The sequence below is a fragment of the Thalassophryne amazonica genome, chromosome 12 (genome assembly GCF_902500255.1).
Source record: "Thalassophryne amazonica chromosome 12, fThaAma1.1, whole genome shotgun sequence".
Taxonomy (NCBI): domain Eukaryota; kingdom Metazoa; phylum Chordata; class Actinopteri; order Batrachoidiformes; family Batrachoididae; genus Thalassophryne; species Thalassophryne amazonica.
Genome location: NC_047114.1, coordinates 37,290,648 through 37,317,071, shown reverse-complemented (window position 1 = coordinate 37,317,071; position 26,424 = coordinate 37,290,648). Strand labels below are relative to the sequence as shown.

General features: G+C 40.4%; 1 protein-coding gene across 1 annotated transcript; it reads right to left on the bottom strand.

Moving 5' to 3' along the window:
• Window positions 1-1,012: 1,012 nt before the first annotated feature.
• Window positions 1,013-26,424, bottom strand: uck2b (uridine-cytidine kinase 2b). Its single transcript, XM_034182392.1, has 7 exons — window positions 26,266-26,424; window positions 19,569-19,728; window positions 12,059-12,155; window positions 11,797-11,939; window positions 3,594-3,691; window positions 3,460-3,508; window positions 1,013-3,371 (listed from the first exon to the last, which is right to left on the bottom strand). Exons 1-7 carry the CDS (start codon window positions 26,365-26,367, stop codon window positions 3,235-3,237), a joined length of 786 nt encoding a protein of 261 aa, XP_034038283.1. The 5' UTR covers window positions 26,368-26,424; the 3' UTR covers window positions 1,013-3,234.

The window sequence follows — 26,424 nt, the reverse complement described above, 5'->3', positions numbered from 1 at the left end:
CTGCCTGAAGAGAACATGTAAATTTCCAGTCGATATGGGGCTGCATGTCAGGTAAAGGCACTGGGGAGATGGCTGTCATTACATCATCAATAAATGCACAAGTTTACAAGGATGTTTGGGGATGATGAAATAATTTTTCAAGATGATAATGGATCTTGCCATAGAGCAAAAACTGAAAACATTCCTTGCAAAAAGACACATAGGGTCAATGTCATGGCCTGCAAATAGTCCGGATCTCAATCCAATTGAAAATCTTTGGTGGAAGTTGAAGAAAATGGTCCATGACAAGGCTCCAACCTGCAAAGCTGATCTGGCAACAGCAATCAGAGAAAGTTGGAGCCAGATTGATGAAGCGTACTGTTTGTCACTCATTAAGTCCATGCCTGAGACTGCAAGCTGTTATAAAAGCCAGAGGTGGTGCAACAAAATACTAGTGATGTGTTGGAGCGTTTTGTTTTTCATGATTCCATAATTTTTTCCTCAGAACTGAGTGATTCCATATTTTTTCCCTCTGCTTGGTCTAAAAAAGTAACTGTTACTGACTGCCACAATTTTTTTTCCTGATTTCCTATAGTGTTTCTTAAAGCCAGAAAGTTGCCATTTGAAATGACTTTAGTTTTGTGTCATGTCTGTGATCTGCTTTTTTTCTACAAAATCAAACAACTGAATGAACATCCTCTGAGGCCGGTGATTCCATAATTTTTGCCAGGACTTGTAGAAAAGGAATGACTTTAAGTCATGAAAAACTATCTGTAGTCTTTAATAAAGCTAAGTTTGTGTACAGTATCAGGTGTTTTGTTCTGCCCCAGATAGGAATAAGCATTTTTACAAAATGATTCCAAACTGGATTTTATTTTGCGTGCACAATCATGTTCCCTGGTGGATGCACTTAATGTAAATTTTATCATTTTAAGTTATTTTTCAAAACTTTCCTAACACAGAAACTGTCACGTTTCAACTATTCAGACAAGGAAATATTTCATTCTTCTTTACAATAAAAACACACTTCAGATAATGATTCTTGGCTGCATCATTTTATTGATTATCAACAAGTGGCAATGTCACTTGATCATCCATGTGCTCCAAAGTAACAGCTATACAGGACAAATACTTAATTCCATTTACTTCACGCAACAAAAACAGAAAAATTAAGTATAACCCAATGTCAATGAAATACAGTTTATAGTGTGGATACTTTTAACCTGAGGCAACCTTGCTGAGGCAATGGCAGGATCTCAAAGGACTTTCTAGGCCTCAACATCCCATGATGTTGTAGTGCCAGCAAAGGGACCCAAGCTAGCTTACTACGTTGTCAACAAAAAGCCGTACGTCACAATCCATAGGGCAATGGTTCCTAATCCTGGGACCTCAGGTTCTTGGGACAAAGTATTGTGTGGTTTCCTTTACTCCTGCTCTAACTGCACTTAATGAACCTAACGAGGTGGGAGCCATTATTCAGCCAGTTGCTGACTGGGTGAACACTCCTGGATGAGCTCATCTGGTCTGAGTAGATTGGGGGAAAAAATGCAGTATTTTGGGGCCCTGACAACCAGGACTGGGAAACACTGCTGTAGGATACTCGAATACTGAGCAGGCATTTACTAGCAATCAAACGGTACTGAAAACTCTACTACATTGGTTAGAGCAGGAAGAAGTAGAAAATGTGTCAGTTAGGCGACACATGACTGGGGACCGGGTTGAGAACCACTAATCTACTCCCTCCATAGCTGCAAACGGCTACACTATGCCATCCCATGAGGCAGCTGAAGCCTGGTAACTAAAGAAGTAGTTTCCAGGAAAACTGTAGATATAGAGCCATGGCATTGTTTAATATACATCAGGAATTTTTTGCTTCATACATGCATGTCTGCATACACCACACTTGTAAGCATCTGAGTTAAGGGACAGGTAAGATGTGGTGGTGTAGTATGTCCAAGTTGTGTCCAGATTACTCTCGACATCTAGTGCATACTATAGTAACACTGAAATCGGTTCCTAAATACATACCGATTATTCAAATGCAGGGCAAAATTTGCAAAGCTAGACTACGCACACACATTTCCACACAATGACACCTCAACTCAAGTCTGGACAGTAAGGTTTATGATACACATCAGTGTTATTTTGCAATCACCTTAACCAGAATGAAAGCTAGAAATGTAATGTTAAGCTAACACGCTAAAGATCACCCATCTTACAGTTAGAACCATATTTTACTTATACTTTGGTCGTGTCACAGGCAGTGAAGCACCATAGGATATGAAAGCCCAAAATGTCCTACAAGATCCTCCCTGAGGCAATGTGGTGGATCTTTGAGGTTAACGCCACGTTTAATTTGTATTGCTGTAGCAGTGAAAACCCTTAAACATTTAGCATTTCTCTAATCAAAAATTGTATTAACCTGAGTATACATGCAAGACTTCTTGTTCTCGTGTACGACACATTTTAGAAAGTGTGTCGTATTGAAGAACATTATAAATCAAAATCGGAGCCATCTTTGCAGGGATCGAAAGCATTGCACCAGAAAGCCGAAGCAGGCAGTATAAAGTTAGAAGATGATGTTGGTGAAATAATACTCATGCAGTACCACTGAAGCTTCCCACATTTGGCTTTGTTGGTCTGATCAACAACCAGAACCATTTAGTGTGGAATCATACTGCTACAGTAAACTACATATAGAACTGATGTGTAATAAACAGATCTCTAACACATCAAACACTGAAAACAGCAGAAAACACTCCCAAGATTGTCGACACAAGATTGCAATCCTGGTTTGTTTAATTCCTCTTTCAATCCAGATCCTCTCGTTTAGAACAGACATAATGTTTACTGGACTCTCCGACTAGAAGGGGTTCAAGTTTTATCAGTCAAAAAATAAAATAAGGTTTTCTCTCTTATCTGCATAACATCCATAAAGCATAAGGAGACACACAAACAAAATGCAGTCTGGGAGGAAAAGTGCATGGGGTACATCTCAACCCACAGTCTCTTTCCAAGCAATAAAGAATTACTCCCAATTATCTTTTCACCTTCCTGACATCAGTCAAAATCTCAAGTTCTCCAATTGCAATGAAAACTAAGTAGAGTAGTCATGAAAGGCAATTTTTTTAAATTTTGCATTTTTTTTGCATTTCCTTCCTATTTTTGATTCTGAAATATATTGATGCCAACAGGCATTATTTACATCACTACACCTCCACCCCTCTCCGCCCTGTGAAGAGAGGTGGGATGAGGTCAATGAGGGCGGCTGCTGGACTCGGATGAACGGCGTTTCTGTGGTGTGCTGTGGCCATTCACGCATCCATTTTGACGCTTACCCGGGCCGCCGTTCAGAATGTCTTGGATGTGCTGTACTATCAAGTTGATGGCAACTGCAGAGAGGAAGACTTAAAGCATTATCTTTACAAGGCAAGAGGAACATGTTGCACCAGTTTACCCAAACCAGACAGCTGCCCTTACCCACGTTATGTGCCCCTCGTGGAATAATCACGTCGGCATACTTCTTCGTCTAGAAGAAATAATAATAGGTCAAATGATGAAACAGTCAGCTATGAAAAATGATAGGTGGTGTTAAAGGTTAATAAGACACTTACAGGTAAACAAAATTCTTCAAAGGCTGGTTTCACAAAAGTGATGTACTGTGTCAGCACTTGCTCAAGGTCACGACCACGCTCATTAATGTCTCTGAGGACTGAAATGAAACATATGAATCAAACAGCAGCTGGTCAGCGAAAATATACACACAGAAACAGAACTACCAAAGAAAAAACAGGGGGGGAATGACAAAAAAACAACAAATAAAAACATTTTCCAGAGTACAAGTTGTGTTTGTTTTTTGGGGGGAGAGGGGAGGGTCATTTGTGTGCTCAGGGCTGTGAAATGAAAACTGTGAAATCCGGGGAAAATTCGCAGGGGGTTGAGCCGGGGTTTAGGGCCTGCGGGCCCCAGAAACGAAATTAATTTTTTATCTAATGATACATTTTCAGCATCTCCTGGAAGAAAAAAAAAAATCTCAAAGGAAGCGCATATTTAAATGATCCTAGATTCAACCTTTCATTTGAACTGTCAATGATAATGCTGAAATAACAGAATATGATGTGGAAGTAGGAGCTGGAATGATTTTCCTTTTAATTGTAAACCAAATTATGCATTAACGCAGAACAAATAAACTACATGGCATTCGTGAAGACTGAAAAGACTGTTAAAGCATTTCAAAAACCACAGCTAAAGCTTGCAGAATATTTTGAAAATCATGGTAAAATATCAGTAATACACCTCATAGTAAAAAAGTCACATTGTGTAAATTCCTGTAAATCCACAGCATCTTTTTTTCCCATGAAAAAAGTCTACATTAATAAAAACTCATTTACATTCTTGTGTAAATTAATGTACAACTCCAATTCCAATGAAGATTGGACGTTGTGTAAAATGTAATGTATAAACTTTGTTTTTCTGCAAAATATGTGCTCATTTTGAAATGGATGCCTGCAACACATTTCAAAAAAGCTGGGACAGTGGTATGTTTACCACTGTGTTACATCACCTTTCCTTCTAACAACACTCAATAAGCTTTTGGGAACTGAGGACACTAACTGTTGAAACTTTGTAGGTGGAATTCTTTCCCATTCTTGCTTGATGTATGACTTCAGTTGTTCAACAGTTCAGGGTCTCCGTTGTTGCACTTTGCGCTTCATAATGCGCCACACATTTTCAATGGGTGACAGGTCTGGACTGCAGACAGGCCAGTCTAGTACCCGTACTCTTTTACTATGAAGCCACGCTGTTGTAACACGTGCAGAATATGTCTTGGCATTGCCTTGCTGAAATAAGCAGGGACGTCCCTGAAAAAGATGTTCCTTGGATGGCAGCATGTGTTGCTATAAACCTGGATGTACCTTTCAGCACTGATGGTGCCATCACAGATGTGTATGTTGCCAATGACATGGACATTAACACACCCCCATACCATCACAGATGCTGGCTTTTGAACTTTGCTCTGGTAACAATCTGGATGGTCTTTGTCCTATTTTGTCCGGAGGACATGACGTGCATGATTTCCAAAAACAATTTGAAATGTGGACTCATCAGACCACAGTACACTTTTCTACTTTGCGTCTGTCCATTTCAAATGAGCTCGGGCCCAGAGAAGGCGGCATGGTAGAGTTTTAACTTGCACTTGTAAATGTAGTGACAAACTATGTTAACTGACAGTGGTTTTCTGAAGTGTTCCTGAGCCCACGCGGTAAGATCCTTTACACAATGAGGTCAGTTTTTAATGCAGTGCCACCTGAGGGATCAAAGGTCACGGGCATTCAATGTTGGTTTTCGGCCTTGCCGCTTATGTGTAGAAAGTTCTCCAGATTCTCTGAATCTTCTGATTATATTATGGACTGTAGATGATGGAATCTCTAAATTCCTTGCAAGTGAACGTTGAGAAACATCTTTCTCTCCATCTTCGCTCTGATGTCGCTCCGTGACACAGACATGCTGCAAAATTCTTCTTTTAAAAACTTGAGAGCTCTAAAATTTGCGATGTCCACAAGCTATGTTTAGTTTTAGCGTCTTACAGGAGCCACACAGCATCGCCACAGCAACCAACCAGTCGCACTTTATGACAACTGTCGCAACAGCTACGCTTTAAGTGGCATTTTTCCTCCGCGAAGTTCTACAGATCCAAAGACACAGATCAGTGTCCGCGGACTTATACAACTTGCACGATGTCGTAAAAAAGATAACGCTTTGCGATAGGCATTTTAAAAACTGAGTGACGATCACAATTACAGGGTACAACTAACACCCCCCCCATGATGAACTCTGTGGAATTCCTTGGATCTGCAGAGTCTTCACAGCCTTGGTGTTTTTGTTTTTTTTGGGTCATTTGTTTTTGACGACTTCAGGAACTCCTGCAACTTATATTTTCCTTATATACACTGGTGTCACAGACTGAACGCCCCCCCCCAAAAAAAATTGGTCCACCCTGCCTCCACTGCGCATGCATCATTTCAGAGCTCAGCAGCTCCCGTGAGACAGACTCTCTTCACCCAAAGCGATCAAATGGATTAATGGGACTATTAACCATCAGATGACAAAGTAAAACCTCTTAAATCATTCTAAAGTCAGAAACAAGGCGATAATCGGTGATGTTTTGAATTGTTTGTTTTTAGTTTTTTCAAAAGTTTAGTTGGTCCAAAAGAGTATCTTGTCTTCTAGTCCAATTCCATTGGCCTCTACTGGTGGTTGACTCTCACTGCGGTATTGTATCACTTCCTGTTCCGGAGCACAGCGGTGTTTTTCTGTATCTGTTAGCTGTTTAATCTGCGCAGTTAGATTGATCTAGTTATCTAGATTACGATTTGTTTCCCAGTGTAATCTTTACGTGCCTTAACTAAAGCACTCCTTCTGCTGAATCACCTCTAAATTATTCACTTTGCGTGTTTTTAGGAATCCGCTAGCTTAGCGTAGCTACTAGCTCTTAGCCGATTTAGCATGGCGGCTTCTCCTGTCTCTCCCGCACTTTTCTGCTCTGGGTGTGAAATGTTTAGTTATTCCTCTGCCTCCTTTACCAGTAATGGTACTTGTAATAAGTGTAGCTTATTCGTAGCTTTGGAGGCCAGGATGGGCGAATTGGAGACTCGGCTCCGCACCGTGGAAAATTCTACAGCTAGCCAGGCCCCTGTAGTCGGTGCGGACCAAGGTAGCTTAGCCGCCGTTAGTTCCCCCCTGGCAGATCCCGAGCAGCCGGGAAAGCAGGCTGACTGGGTGACTGTGAGGAGGAAGCGTAGCCCTAAACAGAAGCCCCGTGTACACCGCCAACCCGTTCACATCTCTAACCGTTTTTCCCCACTCGACGACACACCCGCCGAGGATCAAACTCTGGTTATTGGCGACTCTGTTTTGAGAAATGTGAAGTTAGCGACACCAGCAACCATAGTCAATTGTCTTCCAGGGGCCAGAGCAGGCGACATTGAAGGAAATTTGAAACTGCTGGCTAAGGCTAAGCGTAAATTTGGTAAGATTGTAATTCACGTCGGTAGTAATGACACCCGGTTACGCCAATCGGAGGTCACTAAAATTAACATTAAATCGGTGTGTAACTTTGCAAAAACAATGTCGGACTCTGTAGTTTTCTCTGGGCCCCTCCCCAATCGGACCGGGAGTGACATGTTTAGCCGCATGTTCTCCTTGAATTGCCGGCTGTCTGAGTGGTGTCCAAAAAATGAGGTGGGCTTCATAGATAATTGGCAAAGCTTCTGGGGAAAACCTGGTCTTGTTAGGAGAGACGGCATCCATCCCACTTTGGATGGAGCAGCTCTCATTTCTAGAAATTTGGCCAATTTTCTTAAATCCTCCAAACCGTGACTATCCAGGGTTGGGACCAGGAAGCAGAGTTGTAGTCTTACACACCTCTCTGCAGCTTCTCTCCCCCTGCCATCCCCTCATTACCCCATCCCCGTAGAGACGGTGCCTGCTCCCAGACCACCAATAACCAGCAAAAATCTATTTAAGCATAAAAATTCAAAAAGAAAAAATAATATAGCACCTTCAACTGCACCACAGACTAAAACAGTTAAATGTGGTCTATTAAACATTAGGTCTCTCTCTTCTAAGTCCCTGTTGGTAAATGATATAATAATTGATCAACATATTGATTTATTCTGCCTAACAGAAACCTGGTTACAGCAGGATGAATATGTTAGTTTAAATGAGTCAACACCCCCGAGTCACACTAACTGTCAGAATGCTCGTAGCACGGGCCGGGGCGGAGGATTAGCAGCAATCTTCCATTCCAGCTTATTAATTAATCAAAAACCCAGACAGAGCTTTAATTCATTTGAAAGCTTGTCTCTTAGTCTTGTCCATCCAAATTGGAAGTCCCAAAAACCTGTTTTATTTGTTATTATCTATCGTCCACCTGGTCGTTACTGTGAGTTTCTCTGTGAATTTTCAGACCTTTTGTCTGACTTAGTGCTTAGCTCAGATAAGATAATTATAGTGGGCGATTTTAACATCCACACAGATGCTGAGAATGACAGCCTCAACACTGCATTTAATCTATTGTTAGACTCTATTGGCTTTGCTCAAAAAGTAAATGAGTCCACCCACCACTTTAATCATATCTTAGATCTTGTTCTGACTTATGGTATGGAAATAGAAGACTTAACAGTATTCCCTGAAAACTCCCTTCTGTCTGATCATTTCTTAATAACATTTACATTTACTCTGATGGACTACCCAGCAGTGGGGAATAAGTTTCATTACACTAGAAGTCTTTCAGAAAGCGCTGTAACTAGGTTTAAGGATATGATTCCTTCTTTATGTTCTCTAATGCCATATACCAACACAGTGCAGAGTAGCTACCTAAACTCTGTAAGGGAGATAGAGTATCTCGTCAATAGTTTTACATCCTCATTGAAGACAACTTTGGATGCTGTAGCTCCTCTGAAAAAGAGAGCTTTAAATCAGAAGTGTCTGACTCCGTGGTATAACTCACAAACTCGTAGCTTAAAGCAGATAACCCGTAAGTTGGAGAGGAAATGGCGTCTCACTAATTTAGAAGATCTTCACTTAGCCTGGAAAAAGAGTCTGTTGCTCTATAAAAAAGCCCTCCGTAAAGTTAGGACATCTTTCTACTCATCAGTAATTGAAGAAAATAAGAACAACCCCAGGTTTCTTTTCAGCACTGTAGCCAGGCTGACAAAGAGTCAGAGCTCTATTGAGCTGAGTATTCCATTAACTTTAACTAGTAATGACTTCATGACTTTCTTTGCTAACAAAATTTTAACTATTAGAGAAAAAATTACTCATAACCATCCCAAAGACGTATCGTTATCTTTGGCTGCTTTCAGTGATGCCGGTATTTGGTTAGACTCTTTCTCTCCGATTGTTCTGTCTGAGTTATTTTCATTAGTTACTTCATCCAAACCATCAACATGTTTATTAGACCCCATTCCTACCAGGCTGCTCAAGGAAGCCCTACCATTATTTAATGCTTCGATCTTAAATATGATCAATCTATCTTTGTTAGTTGGCTATGTACCATAGGCTTTTAAGGTGGCAGTAATTAAACCATTACTTAAAAAGCCATCACTTGACCCAGCTATCTTAGCTAATTATAGGCCAATCTCCAACCTTCCTTTTCTCTCAAAAATTCTTGAAAGGGTAGTTGTAAAACAGCTAACTGATCATCTGCAGAGGAATGGTCTATTTGAAGAGTTTCAGTCAGGTTTTAGAATTCATCATAGTACAGAAACAGCATTAGTGAAGGTTACAAATGATCTTCTTATGGCCTCGGACAGTGGACTCATCTCTGTGCTTGTTCTGTTAGACCTCAGTGCTGCTTTTGATACTGTTGACCATAAAATTTTATTACAGAGATTAGAGCATGCCATAGGTATTAAAGGCACTGCGCTGCGGTGGTTTGAATCATATTTGTCTAATAGATTACAATTTGTTCATGTAAATGGGGAATCTTCTTCACAGACTAAAGTTAATTATGGAGTTCCACAAGGTTCTGTGCTAGGACCAATTTTATTCACTTTATACATGCTTCCCTTAGGCAGTATTATTAGACGGTATTGCTTAAATTTTCATTGTTACGCAGATGATACCCAGCTTTATCTATCCATGAAGCCAGAGGACACACACCAATTAGCTAAACTGCAGGATTGTCTTACAGACATAAAGACATGGATGACCTCTAATTTCCTGCTTTTAAACTCAGATAAAACTGAAGTTATTGTACTTGGCCCCACAAATCTTAGAAACATGGTGTCTAACCAGATCCTTACTCTGGATGGCATTACCCTGACCTCTAGTAATACTGTGAGAAATCTTGGAGTCATTTTTGGTCAGGATATGTCATTCAAAGCGCATATTAAACAAATATGTAGGACTGCTTTTTTGCATTTACGCAATATCTCTAAAATCAGAAAGGTCTTGTCTCAGAGTGATGCTGAAAAACTAATTCATGCATTTATTTCCTCTAGGCTGGACTATTGTAATTCATTATTATCAGGTTGTCCTAAAAGTTCCCTAAAAAGCCTTCAGTTAATTCAAAATGCTGCAGCTAGAGTACTGACGGGGACTAGAAGGAGAGAGCATATCTCACCCATATTGGCCTCTCTTCATTGGCTTCCTGTTAATTCTAGAATAGAATTTAAAATTCTTCTTCTTACTTATAAGGTTTTGAATAATCAGGTCCCATCTTATCTTAGGGACCTCGTAGTACCATATCACCCCAATAGAGCGCTTCGCTCTCAGACTGCAGGCTTACTTGTAGTTCCTAGGGTTTGTAAGAGTAGAATGGGAGGCAGAGCCTTCAGCTTTCAGGCTCCTCTCCTGTGGAACCAGCTCCCAATTCAGATCAGGGAGACAGACACCCTCTCTACTTTTAAGATTAGGCTTAAAACTTTCCTTTTTGCTAAAGCTTATAGTTAGGGCTGGATCGGGTGACCCTGAACCATCCCTTAGTTATGCTGCTATAGACGTAGACTGCTGGGGGGTTCCCATGATGCACTGAGTGTTTCTTTCTCTTTTTGCTCTGTATGCACCACTCTGCATTTAATCATTAGTGATCGATCTCTGCTCCCCTCCACAGCATGTCTTTTTCCTGGTTCTCTCCCTCAGCCCCAACCAGTCCCAGCAGAAGACTGCCCCTCCCTGAGCCTGGTTCTGCTGGAGGTTTCTTCCTGTTAAAAGGGAGTTTTTCCTTCCCACTGTAGCCAAGTGCTTGCTCACAGGGGGTCGTTTTGACCGTTGGGGTTTTACATAATTATTGTATGGCCTTGCCTTACAATATAAAGCGCCTTGGGGCAACTGTTTGTTGTGATTTGGCGCTATATAAAAAAAATTGATTGATTGATTGAAATCTCAGTCTCAAATTTGTTGAAACTGAAACTTAGTGCTAAATTTGTTGTCATCTACACTTATACAGGCATACAGTTGCTATTTAGTTTAATTTATTTTGATCTTATTGTTCTCTGTTCAATTTGTACTTATTTTTTGGTATCCCAGTGTAAATGATTATATATAAAACTATACACTTATTGCTACTTACAATAATTGATGACATTATAATGGCTTTACAATCTGTACATGTTTAATCGACCTCCTCAATGTTGTCGGGTTTTAGCCTCACATGGACCACAATGGAAATAAGCTTTTATGCTTTATTGTGTCATCCATGTATCATTGATACATTCACCTTTCTGTGTTTATACTGATTTTACAAAATTGACTCAATCAATTCTGTAAATACTGATTATTTTTGTTTTATTCTAAATACTATTTTATCTGAGGGCGCAAGAGTGTCCACACTGCCAGACTGGGAACTGCTGGACTCAGTATCCAACAGTTTGGTGAACACCCCCAGTGCCAACCACGTGGTCAGCTGATGGTCTCTGGTGACAGTGGTCACCTACATCATCCCGTCAGCTGCCATCTGGTAGAACGCCGCCTGTAAGGTCTTGCGGTTGATCCAAGATATCAAGGACGTCTTGATGATGCAAGAACTCAGATGCTTCTCTCACAATGTGCATAATAATGGAACACAGCTATTAAGACCGTGCCTCTGCTTCAGTGGCCAGAAAACCAAAGTATTACGTGCTCCATGCAGTAGCTGGAGTTATTCTTACCAATTTAACACCAATACAACCCAATGTTAGCTATGATTTGTGTTTCAATAATTGATTAATTACTGCAGCCCTATTAAACACAGGACAGATGTACAGATTTTATCTGCGCTATCACATTGGTTAAAAGTGACCAGATGACATAATTGGAGACTCAACCACATACCTCGACGTGAGAGTCGTGTGTCTGGGTCCGTGTCCACAAACAGCTTCATCTGGAAGAGATCTCTGATCTCCTGTGAATAGAACGTCAGGATGCCTTCAAACAGGACCACATCGGCCGGGTAAACCGTGACAAACTCTTCTTTCCTGAACACAAACACACACCCTTCATCAAACAGACAGCGTTCTGTGGTAACGCAATGCAAAGTAACCTGCTATGTTATTAAATCTAACCTGCAGCAGAACAGTGACAAAGTTGCGCTCACCTGGAATGGGTGACAAAGTCATAAACGGGAATCTGGACCGTTTCCCCCTGGAGGATCTGTCTGAGTGTTTGCATTATGAGCTCATTGTCAAAGGCATCTGAGGACAATCAACACATTAACAAATCAATACTGATCCTGCACAATGAGGAAAACATCTGACATCACTATTCAATACTGCGACAATGACATGAATTGCCATAAACAAACATATTTTAAGTGTTATTCACACAGTTGCCATTTCTCTCTCATTTAATGAGTACACTACCAGCCTTGACCCCAAATGCTGAATATCCTATGCCAGCTGAATGAAGAAATTAAAAATATATATATATATATATATTTCAAGCACAAATTTACTGGCAAAACTGCAGATGAACACCCAAACAGAACATTACGTTGACATGACAAACTGCTCACTTTAAAATATTTTCATTTAAATGCTACTAAACACTGTTCAAATAAATATCTTAGCAACAAACAATTTAACAAAAATGCAACCACTCATGCCTTAACGCTAACAGGGTGCAGAGCTCTATAGCATAAAGGAGAAAACTTCCATTAGCTTAGCGGGGAATTTAGTGCAGAAAATCCACTATGGTGTTAGTGCAGTTTATTTGTCAGGGAGGGAATTTCAACAAGTTCAGACTGTGGCCTGCTTCCGTAGTCGTGTCCATAAAAATCATAGAGGGATATTCTTTCCAAACTTAATACCCATTACTATATTGGATGATGTTAAATTGAGGATGGCCCAGTGGTTGTTCCAGCAATAGCAAAGATTTCGTGTCTGCTACCTACAACGTGCGTGGAATGTCTTAAACCTAAACCTACTTCTGGGCATCTTATATATGCTACTCTGGAACCACCCCTAAACCCAAACAGTTCAACTGTCAACCCCACTGAGGTCCTTAGACTGGGTCTCATTAACATAAGACCACTGTCCTCATAATCATTGTTGATCAATGATCTAATTATTGATCATCACTTAGATATGATTGGGCTATGTGAAACCTGGCTTAAACCTACAGCTGTCCTTCCCTTAAATGAGGCCTGCCCACCAGCATATACATTTAGTCACGTCCCTTGTGATGCGAAGCAAGGCAGGGGTGTTGCTCATTTATAAATCTAGGTTTAGCTTATTAGCTGTTGGGGGTTACAAATATCACTCGTTTGAGCATCTGATTCTCCGCTCTGCTCAGGATATTACACCTTGCCAAGGTCAGAAGAATAAAAATCAGTCGTATTACTTTGTCACTGTATATAGGCCTCCTGGTCCATATTCTGAATTCTTAGATGAATTTGGTGCGTTCATCTCTAACTTGGCAACTAGTGTAGATAACATTCTGATCATTGGTGACTAACATTCATATAAATAAGCCTTCTGATCCCCTCTGCAAATCATTTATGGAAATTGTGGATGCATTAGGATTTCGGCAATGCATTCGAGATTCGACGCACATTAGTGGAAATACCCTGGATCTGGTTCTTGCACGTGGTATTGCTGTCACAAATATTGACATCATGCCTCTTACATCAGTGGTGTCTGATCACTCACTTATTAAGTTTACAGTTTCGCTGCCGTGTTTAGTGGAACAACAACCTTATATATCATTACGGCGATGCATCAACTCCTCAACTAAGACTGAACTCGAAGCTAGACTGCCTGATGTCTTAGCTTCACATCTGACAAATACCTAGTCAGTAGACAGACTTGTAGATAGTTTAAACTCAGTGCTCAAAACTACACTTGAAATGATTGCACCACCTGTGTTAAAACCACGCTCCCCCAAATCACAGTCACCTTGGTTCAATGATTATCTGTGTGACCTCAAGCATAAAGCAAGAAGTCTAGAACGGAAATGGCATCGTTCAAAATTAGAAGTATTTCACCTTGCATGGCGTGATGCTATCTTAGACTATAAGCATGCACTACTGGCTACAAAGCGGACTTACTACTCTGATTTGATCAACAAAAACAAGCATAACTCAAAGTTCTTGTTCGACACAGTGGCAACACTTTTGCATGGACAACCACCTGTAGTTCGCTCTCCTTTTACAGCACAATATTTCCTGGATTACTTTGGGAAGAAAATATAAGACATCAGGTTAAACATATCCCGGCATGCATTAATCCAGCCACTACACCCTGCTATTGAGGTGGGCGCCACTACTGAGGTATTACCTAGATTTACAGAATTTGACAGTATCTCACTAGGCATGCTGACAAAACTCGTAATGTCAACAAAAAACATAACCTGTTTATTTGATCCTATGCCAACAAAAATGTTTAAAGACCTGTGGCCCACTCTTGGGCCGACTGTGCTGGAAATTATTAATCTTTCTTTAACGTCTGGATCTGTTCCTAAATGTTTCAAATCTGCAGTGATTAAACCATTACTTAAGAAACCCAATCTTGACCCGAGTGTATTGACAAACTATCGGCTGATATCAAATCTATAATTTTTCTCTAAAATTCTGGAAAAAGTGGTGTCACGGCAGCTCGTAGACTATCTTACTGAGAATAATCTCTTTGAGCCACTGCAGTCTGCTTTTAGAAAAATATCATTCCACAGAGTCGGCTCTCACTAAAGTGGTGAATGATCTTCTGCTTACAATAGATTCGGACACCACTACAGTTCGGTTGCTGTTAGATGTCAGTGCTGCATTTGATACAGTGGATCATCATATTCTACTTGAAAGGCTGGAAAATCATTTTGGGATTACTGGGAGTGCCCTTGCATGGCTGACGTCATACTTGACCAGTCATTCTCACTGTGTTTTGTACAGTAACACTACCTCTAACCTTAGTGACATGAAATTTGGGGTTCCACAGGGGTCTGTCTTAGGCCCCTTGCTTTTCTCCCTTTATACAGCACCCCTTGGGCACATATTGCGGCGTTTTGGGATTACCTTTCACTGCTATGCAGATGATACTCAGTTATATACACCGATAACTGCTGGTAATCTCGTTCACATAAAATCCTTAGAAAATTGCCTTGCAGCAGTGAGAAGCTGGATGTCTAGAAACTTCCTACTTTTAAACTCTGATAAGACTGAAATGATGGTTCTTGGTCCAGTGAGACATCGGCATCAATTGACCAGTTAACGCTCAGCCTCGGCTCATGTGTCATACATCACACTGACAAAGTGAGGAACCTTGGGGTAATTTTTGATCCTTCGTTGTCCTTTGGCCTCCACATTAGAAATATTACTAGGACTGCTTTCTTCCACCTGCGAAATACAGCGAAGATTCGTCCCATCCTGTCTATGGCTGATGCTGAGACCCTGATCCATGTATTTATCTCTTCTAGATTGGACTACCGCAATGTTCTATTTTTTGGTTTACCGCAGTCTAGCATTATGCTGCGTTCACACCGGGCGCAACACGAGCGACTGCAGCCACAGGTTGCCATGTAATTCCTATGTAATGACGCGTTTTGGCGCCAAACCACGCAGCGCGACGCGATGGACGTGAGTGAAGCGATTTTGAGCATTTTGCGCATTTGTAGCGCGATATTGCGTTGCGTCACGTCGTGTTGCCCTCCTCCCCAAGTTGAAAAATCTGAACTTTTTCGTCTCTTCGCGCCGCGATGACCAATCAGGGATGTAGTGACGTGGAGATGTCTGGAGTTTGACTGAAGATGTGAACATGTCCTGTCTCTGGTAGCAGCCTGTGAGCAGGACTTATGTCTCTTTTGTCCTTTATTTCACAATTATGGACAGAGTTTTTGGAGCGAGCAGAAGCACCACAGCAGGGGGAGCAGAGTTTCTTTTTCTTTATTTTACATGCGCGCGCAAGGGAATCGTCCATGGAGATTATTTTACTTATTAACTACACAGATGTATAATAAAGCAAATGGTGACTGGTTTCTAAAGACAATTATGACAGTTTTTTTGGGGGAAAGAGCGAGGAGAAGCCTCACAGCAAGCAGCGGAGTTTCTTTCTTTCTTTTTCGTGCGCGAATCGTCCATGGAGATTATTTTACTTATTAACTACACAGATGTATAATAAAACAAATGGTGACTGGTTTCTAAACACAATGACGACAGTTTTTTTGGGGAAAGAGCGAGCTGCAGCAAGCAGCGGAGTTTCTTTTTGTTTTTGTTTTTTTATTGTTTACATGTGCGTGCGTGAACAGGACAGTTGGTCCTCAAACTGGGTCCCGCAGAGGTGGAAGGACCGTTGAAAGCGGCCGTCATCCAGACGCAGCTCCTGCAGCAAATAATGATACTCTGTATTGGGAGCTTTTCACAACAACTCGCTCCGTGTGATCAAGGTCCGTCATGATGACTTGACGCCGGGCGGAATGGAAGCTCCTCCTATTTGATGACGCACTGGGGTGAATTTTCGCAGCGAAAGTCCACCCAAGCAGAGCGACACACCGGGCGAAGGAGGCGCGTTCGTCGCCACGCGACACCTGCAGATTTGTAGCGTCTGATCGCGCCCGGTGTGAACGCGGCTTTAGGGGTCTCCAATTGGTTCAAAATGCTGCAGCCAGACTTTTGACATGAGGCAGAAAGTTCAACCACATTACACCCATTTTAGCATCCCTTCACTGGCTTCCTGTCCCAGTGAGATCAGATTTTAAGGTTCTGCTACTAACCTAGGAAATTATTCATGGACTGGCACCTCCCTACCTAGCTGACCTAATTAAACCTTACATACCGGCCTGGGCTTTACATTCTCAGGGTGCAGGACTACTTTGTGTCCCTAAGGTGAATAAGAAGCCTGCGGGTCACAGAGCTTTCTCTTATTGTGCCCCTGTTCTGTGGAATGATCTCCCTGCGTCAATAAAATAGTCAGATTCTGTGGAGACTTTCAAGTCCAGACTTAAGACGCAATTATTTTCCCTTTCATATGGCTAGCATAGTGGTACAGTTTTGTTTTACGCTTTTTACTCTTAATTCATTTATTAGTAATTGGAGCAGGCCACAGCCTCAACTTTACCTAAATTCTGGGTCTTTTAGTGAAGTTTAGGGCTAGTGGCCGGCGATCACCTTAGTATTTCTTCTGTTTTTCTTGTTGTTTAATGCTGGCAAATTATACAGTATTTTTTTTGTCTTTCTGATGCCTGATTCTGTTTTTTCTCTCTGTTTAAGGTGTAGCTCCATCCAGAGATGGGCGTTGTATTCGTGTTGGCGATCCTCCTGTCCTGTGTGCCAATAGCATTTCTTATATATTTGTCGTGAATTGTTCTGTGAATTGTTCTGTAATTTATGTTTGTAGCATGGCCCAAGCAGAGGGTCACCCCTTTGAGTCTGGTCTGCTTGAGGTTTCTTCCTCAGAGCGAGTTTTTCCTTACCACTGTTGCTCTGGGGGTTGGTAAGGTTAGACCTTTACCTGTGTGAAGTGCTTTGAGGCAACACTGTTGTGATTTGGTGCTATATAAATGAAAATAAATTGAAATTGAATTGAAAATTGACTAAATCCAGAGAAAATTCCACAAAAACATACAGTCACTGTCTTATTAATTTCCTCAGGGAAAAGTTCTTGGACAAGAAAACCAGCACGTTATCTTTGACAGGTTTCAAACGTGCACACTGACATATTACCACATTCACTGATGTGCTGAAGAGCCTCTCTAGCTTGGAGGTATACGAAGACACTGTTGTGTTCAAGAGATCAAGTATTGGTTTCAGACATGAAACATTCACATTGCTTTCCCCGGAAAGAGCAACACTGAATTTTCATTCAACTCTGCTGACACCCAATGAAATGGTACATTTCAGCTTTCAACTCTTACAAATATTATCACTGCACTCAAACATTACGTGTATACTATCAGCAACATGCTAATGCAGTTAATATCAATGTGTTCTGAGCAAAGATTCATCCCTTTCTTACCAGTCTTTTTACTTTTCCCTCATCCACTGATTTGAGTCCATCTTCATCCAACAAAATCTTCTTGTAATCTAATATTTTGTTCACCAACTCTGATCCTGTTTGGCTGCTTTACCACCAAAGTTGAGTGGTAAAGCAATTCTTAGCACCAGTCCATAATTTTTCAAATAAATCCTTAAAAGTAATCACTGTCCACCTTCTAAAAATCACTCAATATAATTTCTGGCTGCTCCATTTCTTGTTTACCAGTTTCATCAAAAAAAAAAAAAACTTTAATCACAAAAACAAGTGTTGAGCTCTGGCTCCATTTTTCCAACCTGTTCATATTAACAACTTTGCACTTGAGTACTTCCAGGTCAGAACTTACTTTGTGTTATGGCACGTGGAATTAAATTTTTTTAAATAAGAGAAGTGCGCATCTCAGGCCGCGCGGTGCTTTATGGGTAGGTTAAATTTTTGAGTGCTGTGATTTGGATCATTTCAACTGCTGGAAAGTTGACGATTTAAAGCGTTTTTGTAAACTACGTGGATTGCCTGTTACAACCAGGACTACGTACGGCAGTGGACAGAACTGGAAAGAAGAGCTGGCTGTGCTTGCGTGAGCTACATCTGTACAGAAACTACCGTTAGTGCCGACAAAGGAGGAAGAGCGCGCTGCTGTCGAAAATGGCCGGTGCTTGTTGATAGTTGGAGACAAACAAATTCTTGACCCCTTGAAGGCAACTGACGGATGGTTAGACAAAGTCCAGAGTCTGAAACTGTGGATAGTGCAGACTATTTGCTAAGCAGGGATGAGAAATCACTACTCCGCCGGCTTCATAATGACAACAATGACGGTAAGTCTCACATATAACCTCTTTGGTGTCACGTTTGTATTGATAAGTTGACAGACATACAATATGTGCATGCATGCAGTTTGTTTATAGAACATGTCAATTTTACAATATTACGCGCCACGTCATTCATGGTGCAACATAAGTCATAAGCCGATGCACGAAAACGGCAGCACAGTTTCAGGATATTGACAAAATAAATGTGTGCAAGAAACTTACAATTATAGTCCGTCTTTTACATCCATCTGGATCTTTCTTTTTTGTGGCGACATTGTGTAGAATGAACAGAGGTTTACAACCACATTTCTTCTTCTTTCCGTCTTTGCGTCTTCTTTCCGTCTTTGTGTTGACTCGGCGGAGCTTTGCAATTGTGTGTTTTCAGCCAACTTTCAAGCCTATAAATTCCGTTCGAGCATTTGAAAACAGCACAATGCACCCCTGTCATTACTGTATGTGTCGCTTAAGGCTTAAAGCCTTTGAAACAATCCCTGTAACAGCCTTAACTTTTACAGTCCACTAATGCTACTGTATACAAAATTCAATGGGAGCAGTGTGAGTTTGGGAGCTGGAATTCTTGCCCCGTTTGACCCACGCATGCGCAGATGCGATACGCACTTTGTTTATTCACTGCACTTTAGATGGGCTTTATTTTACGGAGATGTTTATCATGCAGGTTAATATGTCGATAACGATGAAAATTCGGTTAATCGCCCAGCCCCAATTAACCCCAAAAAAGACATTTCTTGTGGCTTTAATTCCTTAACCTGTTACACCAGGTTAATGCATACAAAGTCGCACTGCACATGTCCCCAGCTATCCATGCAAGGTTTTCACGTACCTGGATGATCAAAGTTGTACTGCCCTTTAAGTGCTTTGGCCTTCTGCTCTGCAGTGAGCACTTTGTAGAAACTGTCCTGGCTGAGGATAGCAACCTGTCGCTGGTGGTGGTCAATCTTGTTTTGTCCCAGCAGCTCCATGATCTTCTCACACACAGAAGACTGCACAAAGAAATGAAATTGGCAAAAAAAAACAAAAAACGATAACAACCAGACACACAAGAGTTGCTGCACATCCTGCCAAGACATCAGCACTTTGCATCACCATACAAACCCAGATATTGTGGGGAAAGAACAAAAATTTTGTTCTGATTCAGTATCTGTGCCACTCACACACTTATACAGCATTTTCACATCCTTTATAAGGGTAACAGGTCAACAACCCACTGACCTCACAGACCTCAACTAAAAACTTTCTAGCAATGCTGACGAGGCGTTCTGTAGCAAGCCGACGACAGTCTGCTTTTGTGGCCCTGGAACTGTATGACAATGAAACTGAAAACCCCCACTCAAGAGCTGGGAGGTTACTGTCCACAAGGTCCTATGCAAAGCTTTGAGCCCATCACACCCCACAGAGATTAAAGCAAAAACTTATTTGTGTCACCACCTTAGCTATATCTCCTACTCTGCTTCAATAGAATAATTATATTACTTGTTCAATAATACCAGGAACTAATGGACAGAATGTCATTGTTTCAGACTTCTGCAGACTAAAAAAAATACCTCCAACTGTTGTCACAAGCATTACGCTCTAGCACATTATAGTACATATATGCACCCCCACCCCCAAGCAAAATAGTTCACACACAAATGGCTGCTTCACAGAGGAATTTTCCTGTATCGAAAAACTCCACAGGCGTTATCACGATTAGTCGGTGGAGTCCAAATCTTTACCATTGGCCAAAATTATACTGTGTAACAGTTAAATGGGCTATACCAGAGACCTACTGGCATGTGTCAAAAAATACTGACATGCCCAAAATCTTCAACGTACTTGCCATATATCAGTGTGCCCTTAACTTACACAAAACGTACCCATAAATTATTTGTCATACACCAGCTTATTTGGTGAATTTTTCCATACGTCGGCATATGCTGGCTAAATTGTCAAGGTGTGCAGGCCTGTTAACAGCTTCAATCATGTCTGAACCCCTTAAAACAGGGTATTTCTAGTGAGTATAGCTTCAAACTTTTTTGATCGTGCTCCATTTGGGGAAAAAATTTAAAGCCGAAGCAGAATTTGTTTTGTGATTCTGATCAAGGGCACAGCTCTTACCTCCAGGACAAGTAAGAGCTGTGAGAGTTAAGAGGTCAACCCGCCCATAACTTTAATTTCCGGGCGGGTTGCCATGTCTGCACTTTATAAGCCAGCCTATTAGAAGGCAAGCAGGAGTAAGCCATTCCTTACCATTCTTGCACTTTTTTGGATAGTGGGCGATCATAGTAGAACAGTGCCCTATGGAATAGGGCTGTAATGCAGTGACTTGTGAAAGGCTGGTTAAAAGATAGCAAAAATAAAATGTGTGTGATTCAGTTTAAGTACTTCTGCCCAGAGGTCCCTAGAGATCATCTTTGTAGCCAAACACATCAGTAGAATACCACACTTTGCAAGTCTAAAAACGGCCATATACTAACTACTAATCCAACCTAGCTTGAGGGTGCATTTTCATGCTTCTATCCAGCACAAACAAATGATGATGGAATTGAATACTTTCCAACACTTATGAAGCTCAGGTTGTTTGTTTTCATTACAATCTCTCCATTCCTTAATACATCTCAGTTAAATTACAACTGATGTTTACTACTTATACATAAAACAGTGTGAATTTACAATAAAATATACATTTAACAACAAACATGTCTGTTTATTGTGACCGTTTTGTTGTGGCCTTAATAAAAATTCTGGCAGACCTCCACCAACAAGACAAACTAATTGAAAACATCTGTGTAAACTTGGTGTTTCAATCATATACAATTACATATCTTGTATGTTCATTTACAAGTTCAATTTTAATTACTGGACATTATCAGCAACACAATGTAGCCAACAGTGCATTCTGAGTGAAAATTCACTCATCTTTCTTAATCGTCCACTGGATTGTTAGAGTGGGAATCTCCAGGCACCCCATGATTCAAGTACAATTCAGAGTGCTGTGACTCAATTACAAAACGATTATCAATGTGATCAGTATCGGACCAAATCAAGACCTTTTTGTGACTGACCGTATCTGGGGAATTTAGCCAGCCAAAAAAAACTGAGTTTTTCAGGGATCCGTAATTCCTCACGCAGAGGGGCATAGTTCTCAACTCAACTTGCATTCATGAAAATACATGAAAAACTGGTGTCAGAACACTTTCCATAGTAACGCAGGTGCTTGGGATTTTCGCTGTGTGCAGTAATCTATCACTCTCACTCACTCACGTGCATTGCCCGCTCAAGATTGGGCAGTGTTTATAAAATAGGTAGTAATAAATTAATAAATTTTGCAAGGTTTCCATAATAAGTCCAGAATGATTTTAGAACCTTAAAACTTAAATCTCAACAGTTTTTAGAAGAACTCAACCATTTTATTTCCTATTAATTATGTAATTATTTAAACGTTAATTTACTGTCTTAATGTATTTATAAATTGCTTAGGTTCATGTTATCATATACACAGTAATATTATTATCATCATCAGTATTATTGCTTCTATTTTGTCATTACATTTTTTTTAATGGATCATAATGGAAATAAGTATTTATGTTAAATTATACTATGGATTTTAAATTATATTATTATTACATTAAATTTCCTAAATAAAATCACAAACACACACTTTTTATATATAGATGAGTCACTGCCCTCTGCTGGATTGGAGTGTGAGTCCAAAATGTATTTATCAACGTCCATTGTTCAGTCGTTAGCTAACGTTGCTAATTTCTCCAAAAACATTAGGCCTATCAACTTTCCATTTTCACAGCATTCATCCGTGACCCAAAATATATTATACCAAATGACAAATGTCAGCTCTCCCCAGTTTCTCCATGACTGAAGCCATACACATGCATGCATGCATACACGCACACAGAGGCCACTTGGCGATTATAATATTGATTATTAGTAGTATTATTATCATCATTGGTATATTATCATTTTGTTGCTCGATTTTTAAATGGACCACAATGGAATTAAGTGTTTTCACTTTCTTGTCATCCATGTATTCACAATTATATTATGTACTTACACTGAACTTACTAAATAAAATCATACACGCTTTTAATATATAGATGATTTACTAACGCTGCTGGAATGGCATGCGAGTCCAGAATGTAATTATTGCATTATTCAGTGTTTTTAGCTAATATGCACAGTTTCTCCAAAAATATTAGCCCTGTCAACATTCTGTTTTGGTGGTGTACATCTTTGATCCAAAATACATATGCATACCAAGGGTCAAATGTCACCTCTCCCCAGTCCGTCTGTGATCAAAATTATATACACACACAGCTTTTTATCTTTTCTGCATTCTGCTGCAAGTAGGTGTTTTTAATTTGACACACCCACAGAGATATCAAAAGCTGTACACTTTTCACTCTCTTTAAAGGCAACATGACACTTAACTAAACTGACAACTACAAAAACACAACAAAACCCTAACAACACTGTTAAGCTAACATGAGCCACAATAACATTTAAAACCCCCAAACCCCGAATTCCCATGGTGCACTGGAGTACAGCGGCCATTGTGTAGTTAGCTAAAATGGCTAATTTCTCCAAAAATATTAGTCCTATCAACTTCTCATTTTTGCACCATTCATCCTTGACCCAAAATACATAAGCATGCCAAACGGCAAATGTCAGCTCTAGGGATGGGTATCGAGAACCGGTTCCTTTCGGGTATCGTTAAGAAATGGTTCAATCCACCGACATCAATAACCTTTTTACTTAATGATTCCCTTATCGGTCCTTCAGAGTGGCCGTTGTTTTTGGGGGTGTTTGTCAGGAAAATTATAATTTCTCTACATTGATTACAGACCCTGCAGCGGGTCTGTAATAAACTTTTCTGCAGCGCGGCTTTGCTTTGAACCTTGAACCAATCAAAGCAGTGATTCGCAGATCGAAGCAGCGCTTCGATTATTGCTTTGTTGATTAATTTTTTCCTTTCGCTTTCCCCCGCTAAAACCCTAAAGAGCATATGGCTGTGAGTATTATTTACCTTTTTATGTTAAACCGATCTGTTATGGTCGTCTGAAACAGTTGATAGATGTATTTTATAACTTAAAAACGGGACCGATGCTAACACGTTAGCATGTCTATGACATTTTCAATGTTAAGTTAGCATTAAGCAGTTGCAGCTGTCAAGCGTTTGTTGTTGTAAAAGAGTCAAATGTATTACAAATAATATTTAATTTATTTTTGTTTATATATTATTAATAATAGCAAGCACAACAATAATAGTAATAATAACTAATATAATGATTATATACAATTTTAGAGAACGAGACAAAGAACCTGAACACAACAGAAAATATAAAACCAACTAACAATGAACATACATAAATAAATAAATACATACATCCAGAAATAAATAAGTGTTTCCTGTGAACACCTAGTGACTCTTACACCTCCATTTCATTCCTGTCTTATTTAAGTTTAATGACAATTTGTTTCGGTCAAACCACATTTTCAATGTGTTAATTTCTTCAGTGATTTCCTCCAGAACTATCTGTCAAGCTAGAAAACTGCTGCATCCTCGTAAGAGCAGAATACTACTGGAATGAATTTGAATAAGTTGTTTTTTTTCTCTCACCTAAATGGATGCTGCACTCACTGCAGTTTATTGTCTGGAATAGCCCCAGATTGCATTTCAGAGCTTCTAGAATGCAAACATTTTCGTGCACGTGGTGTTGGGGGATAATTTTGTGTTTCAGCTTTTTTTTTTGTTTTTCACCACTTTCATCCCTGAATATGTGAAATCGCGAGTCACTTTTGTGTGGATCAAAGTTACTAACAGACTCCTGTCTTGTTGCGAGAAAGAAACGAGAATCGTCCTCCGTTCTGTTCACACAGCTCCAAACGCGGCTCTCTGCTGAGTCAAGTTAGAACGATAGAAGCCAGTCTGAATTAATAACTTCAAAGCGAAACACCGTTTTGTTTATTTTTATTTATGTCCAGAGATCAAGGATACAGTGACCATTTTCATATTTATTTACTATAAGACTCAATGAAATACATAGAAAGCCTGTAAAGCCTACTTTTAGTACAAAATTCACAAGAGGTATCGATAAGCAGAATCGGATAGATAAAATCTTATCAATATCCATCCCTAGTCAGCTCTCTCTGGTTTTGGTGTGATCAAAGCCATAAGCACGCACACAGAAGCCACTTGGCTATTATAATACACACACACACACACTATATATATATATATATATATATATATATATATACAGACCCACACGCGCTCCAACAACAATACCCAACAACAATAATGACGTAACAGGTTTGGAATACAGACGTAACGGGCAGCCTTGTGAATTACCGTAAATTATGAGTGGGATGCTACAATTTTAGCATTGCTAGCGTCATAAAACGTGTTTGGTTTTTAAAAACAGGCAACAGAATTGCGTTTATAAGAAACCTTTTCTCGTTCTGCCATGTATCACCCCCGAAACAAAAAGAAGCGCGCGCGCGCGCGCCACAGCTTCCTCTCGTGAACGGTTTTCCCGCTGGCCGTCAAAATCTAGGTTAAGACAAATCTTAAATAATAACAATAAAAGAGCGACCATAACGGAACACTTCTGTTCATACGTTAGCCGTATAATATATTGTTATACTGTCATCACAGACAAAACGAACGCTCAAGTGTTAGCATATGAGACTAGCGCCTGTTTGGTGCTCTGACCACGAAAAACACCTGGAACATGTCCCAACTTCTACGTTCCTTTGTGAATACTCTCCGTGTTTTCCCCTCACTGTTACTAAACATGGAAAAATAACGTCTGACCTTTCTTTCAACGTAAGAGATAAAACATTTTAAATTAAAGAGTTTGTCTGGTCTAATTAAATGCCCTATCACCAGCACACCATTAAAAATGCTAAGTAATGATTTTACGAGCGGGAGCTACATTTATCTTTGTATAGGACAGGGTGTGTTGTTAAATAATAAAGTAGAAGTTTGAGCCATTATTCGACTGGCTTTTCACAAGGCGGATGAATACGTCACAGTTTCACCGCTTTGTACGAAAAAATGATTTAAAATCTCCGTTAAATACCGGGAGAAGCCTTCGGTGTCACACATCTTTATAGACAATAAGTTCATTACTGTTTCTTTTGAAGAAGTGAGCTAGTTATATACTTTGAGGGAAAACATGCGGTTTATTTTTTGCGACTTTATTTTGCGACCATGTGGTGGAATTTTACGATCGCTCACGAAGCATCGCTTCCCACGCAGTCACAGGCCAACTCATCCTGTGACACTTATTTCAACAGAAAATGGAGTCGGTGGGGGAATAACCGGAATCCAAGCCAAAAGGCGGCGGAGAAGCGCCATAAACTGGCCAGACGCAAACAGCGCTAAGCATTTTAAACAGACGACAGAGCTGTCAATCACGCAGTAACGTTGCGTCACGTTAACCCACGAGGCAGAGAGAACGCCATGAGGTGAATTTTGGTCAAAATATCCCAGGAATAGTCTAAGAAGGTGGCGTGCTAACCTTTCCGCTGGCGGTGCCTCCAGAAACGCCGATGAGAAAAGGTTTCCCTACGACGTCGTTGGTGTCGCCTGGACCCCTCGGTGTTTCTGTGTCGCCTGCCATGCTTTGGAATACAACAGCGGAGCCGCCGCACTGGACCACAACACAGCCACGCTCCGC

Bases quoted from the DNA above. Each gene is read 5' to 3' on its own strand.
- uck2b (XM_034182392.1), bottom strand. From the start codon at position 26,367: ATGGCAGGCGACACAGAAACACCGAGGGGTCCAGGCGACACCAACGAC. The intron at 11,940-12,058 runs GTGAGCGCAACT...GTTTGTGTTCAG, and splicing joins GACTTTGTCACCCATTCCAG to GAAAGAAGAGTTTGTCACGG. The intron at 3,372-3,459 runs GTAAGGGCAGCT...TCCTCTCTGCAG, and splicing joins ACGAGGGGCACATAACGTGG to TTGCCATCAACTTGATAGTA.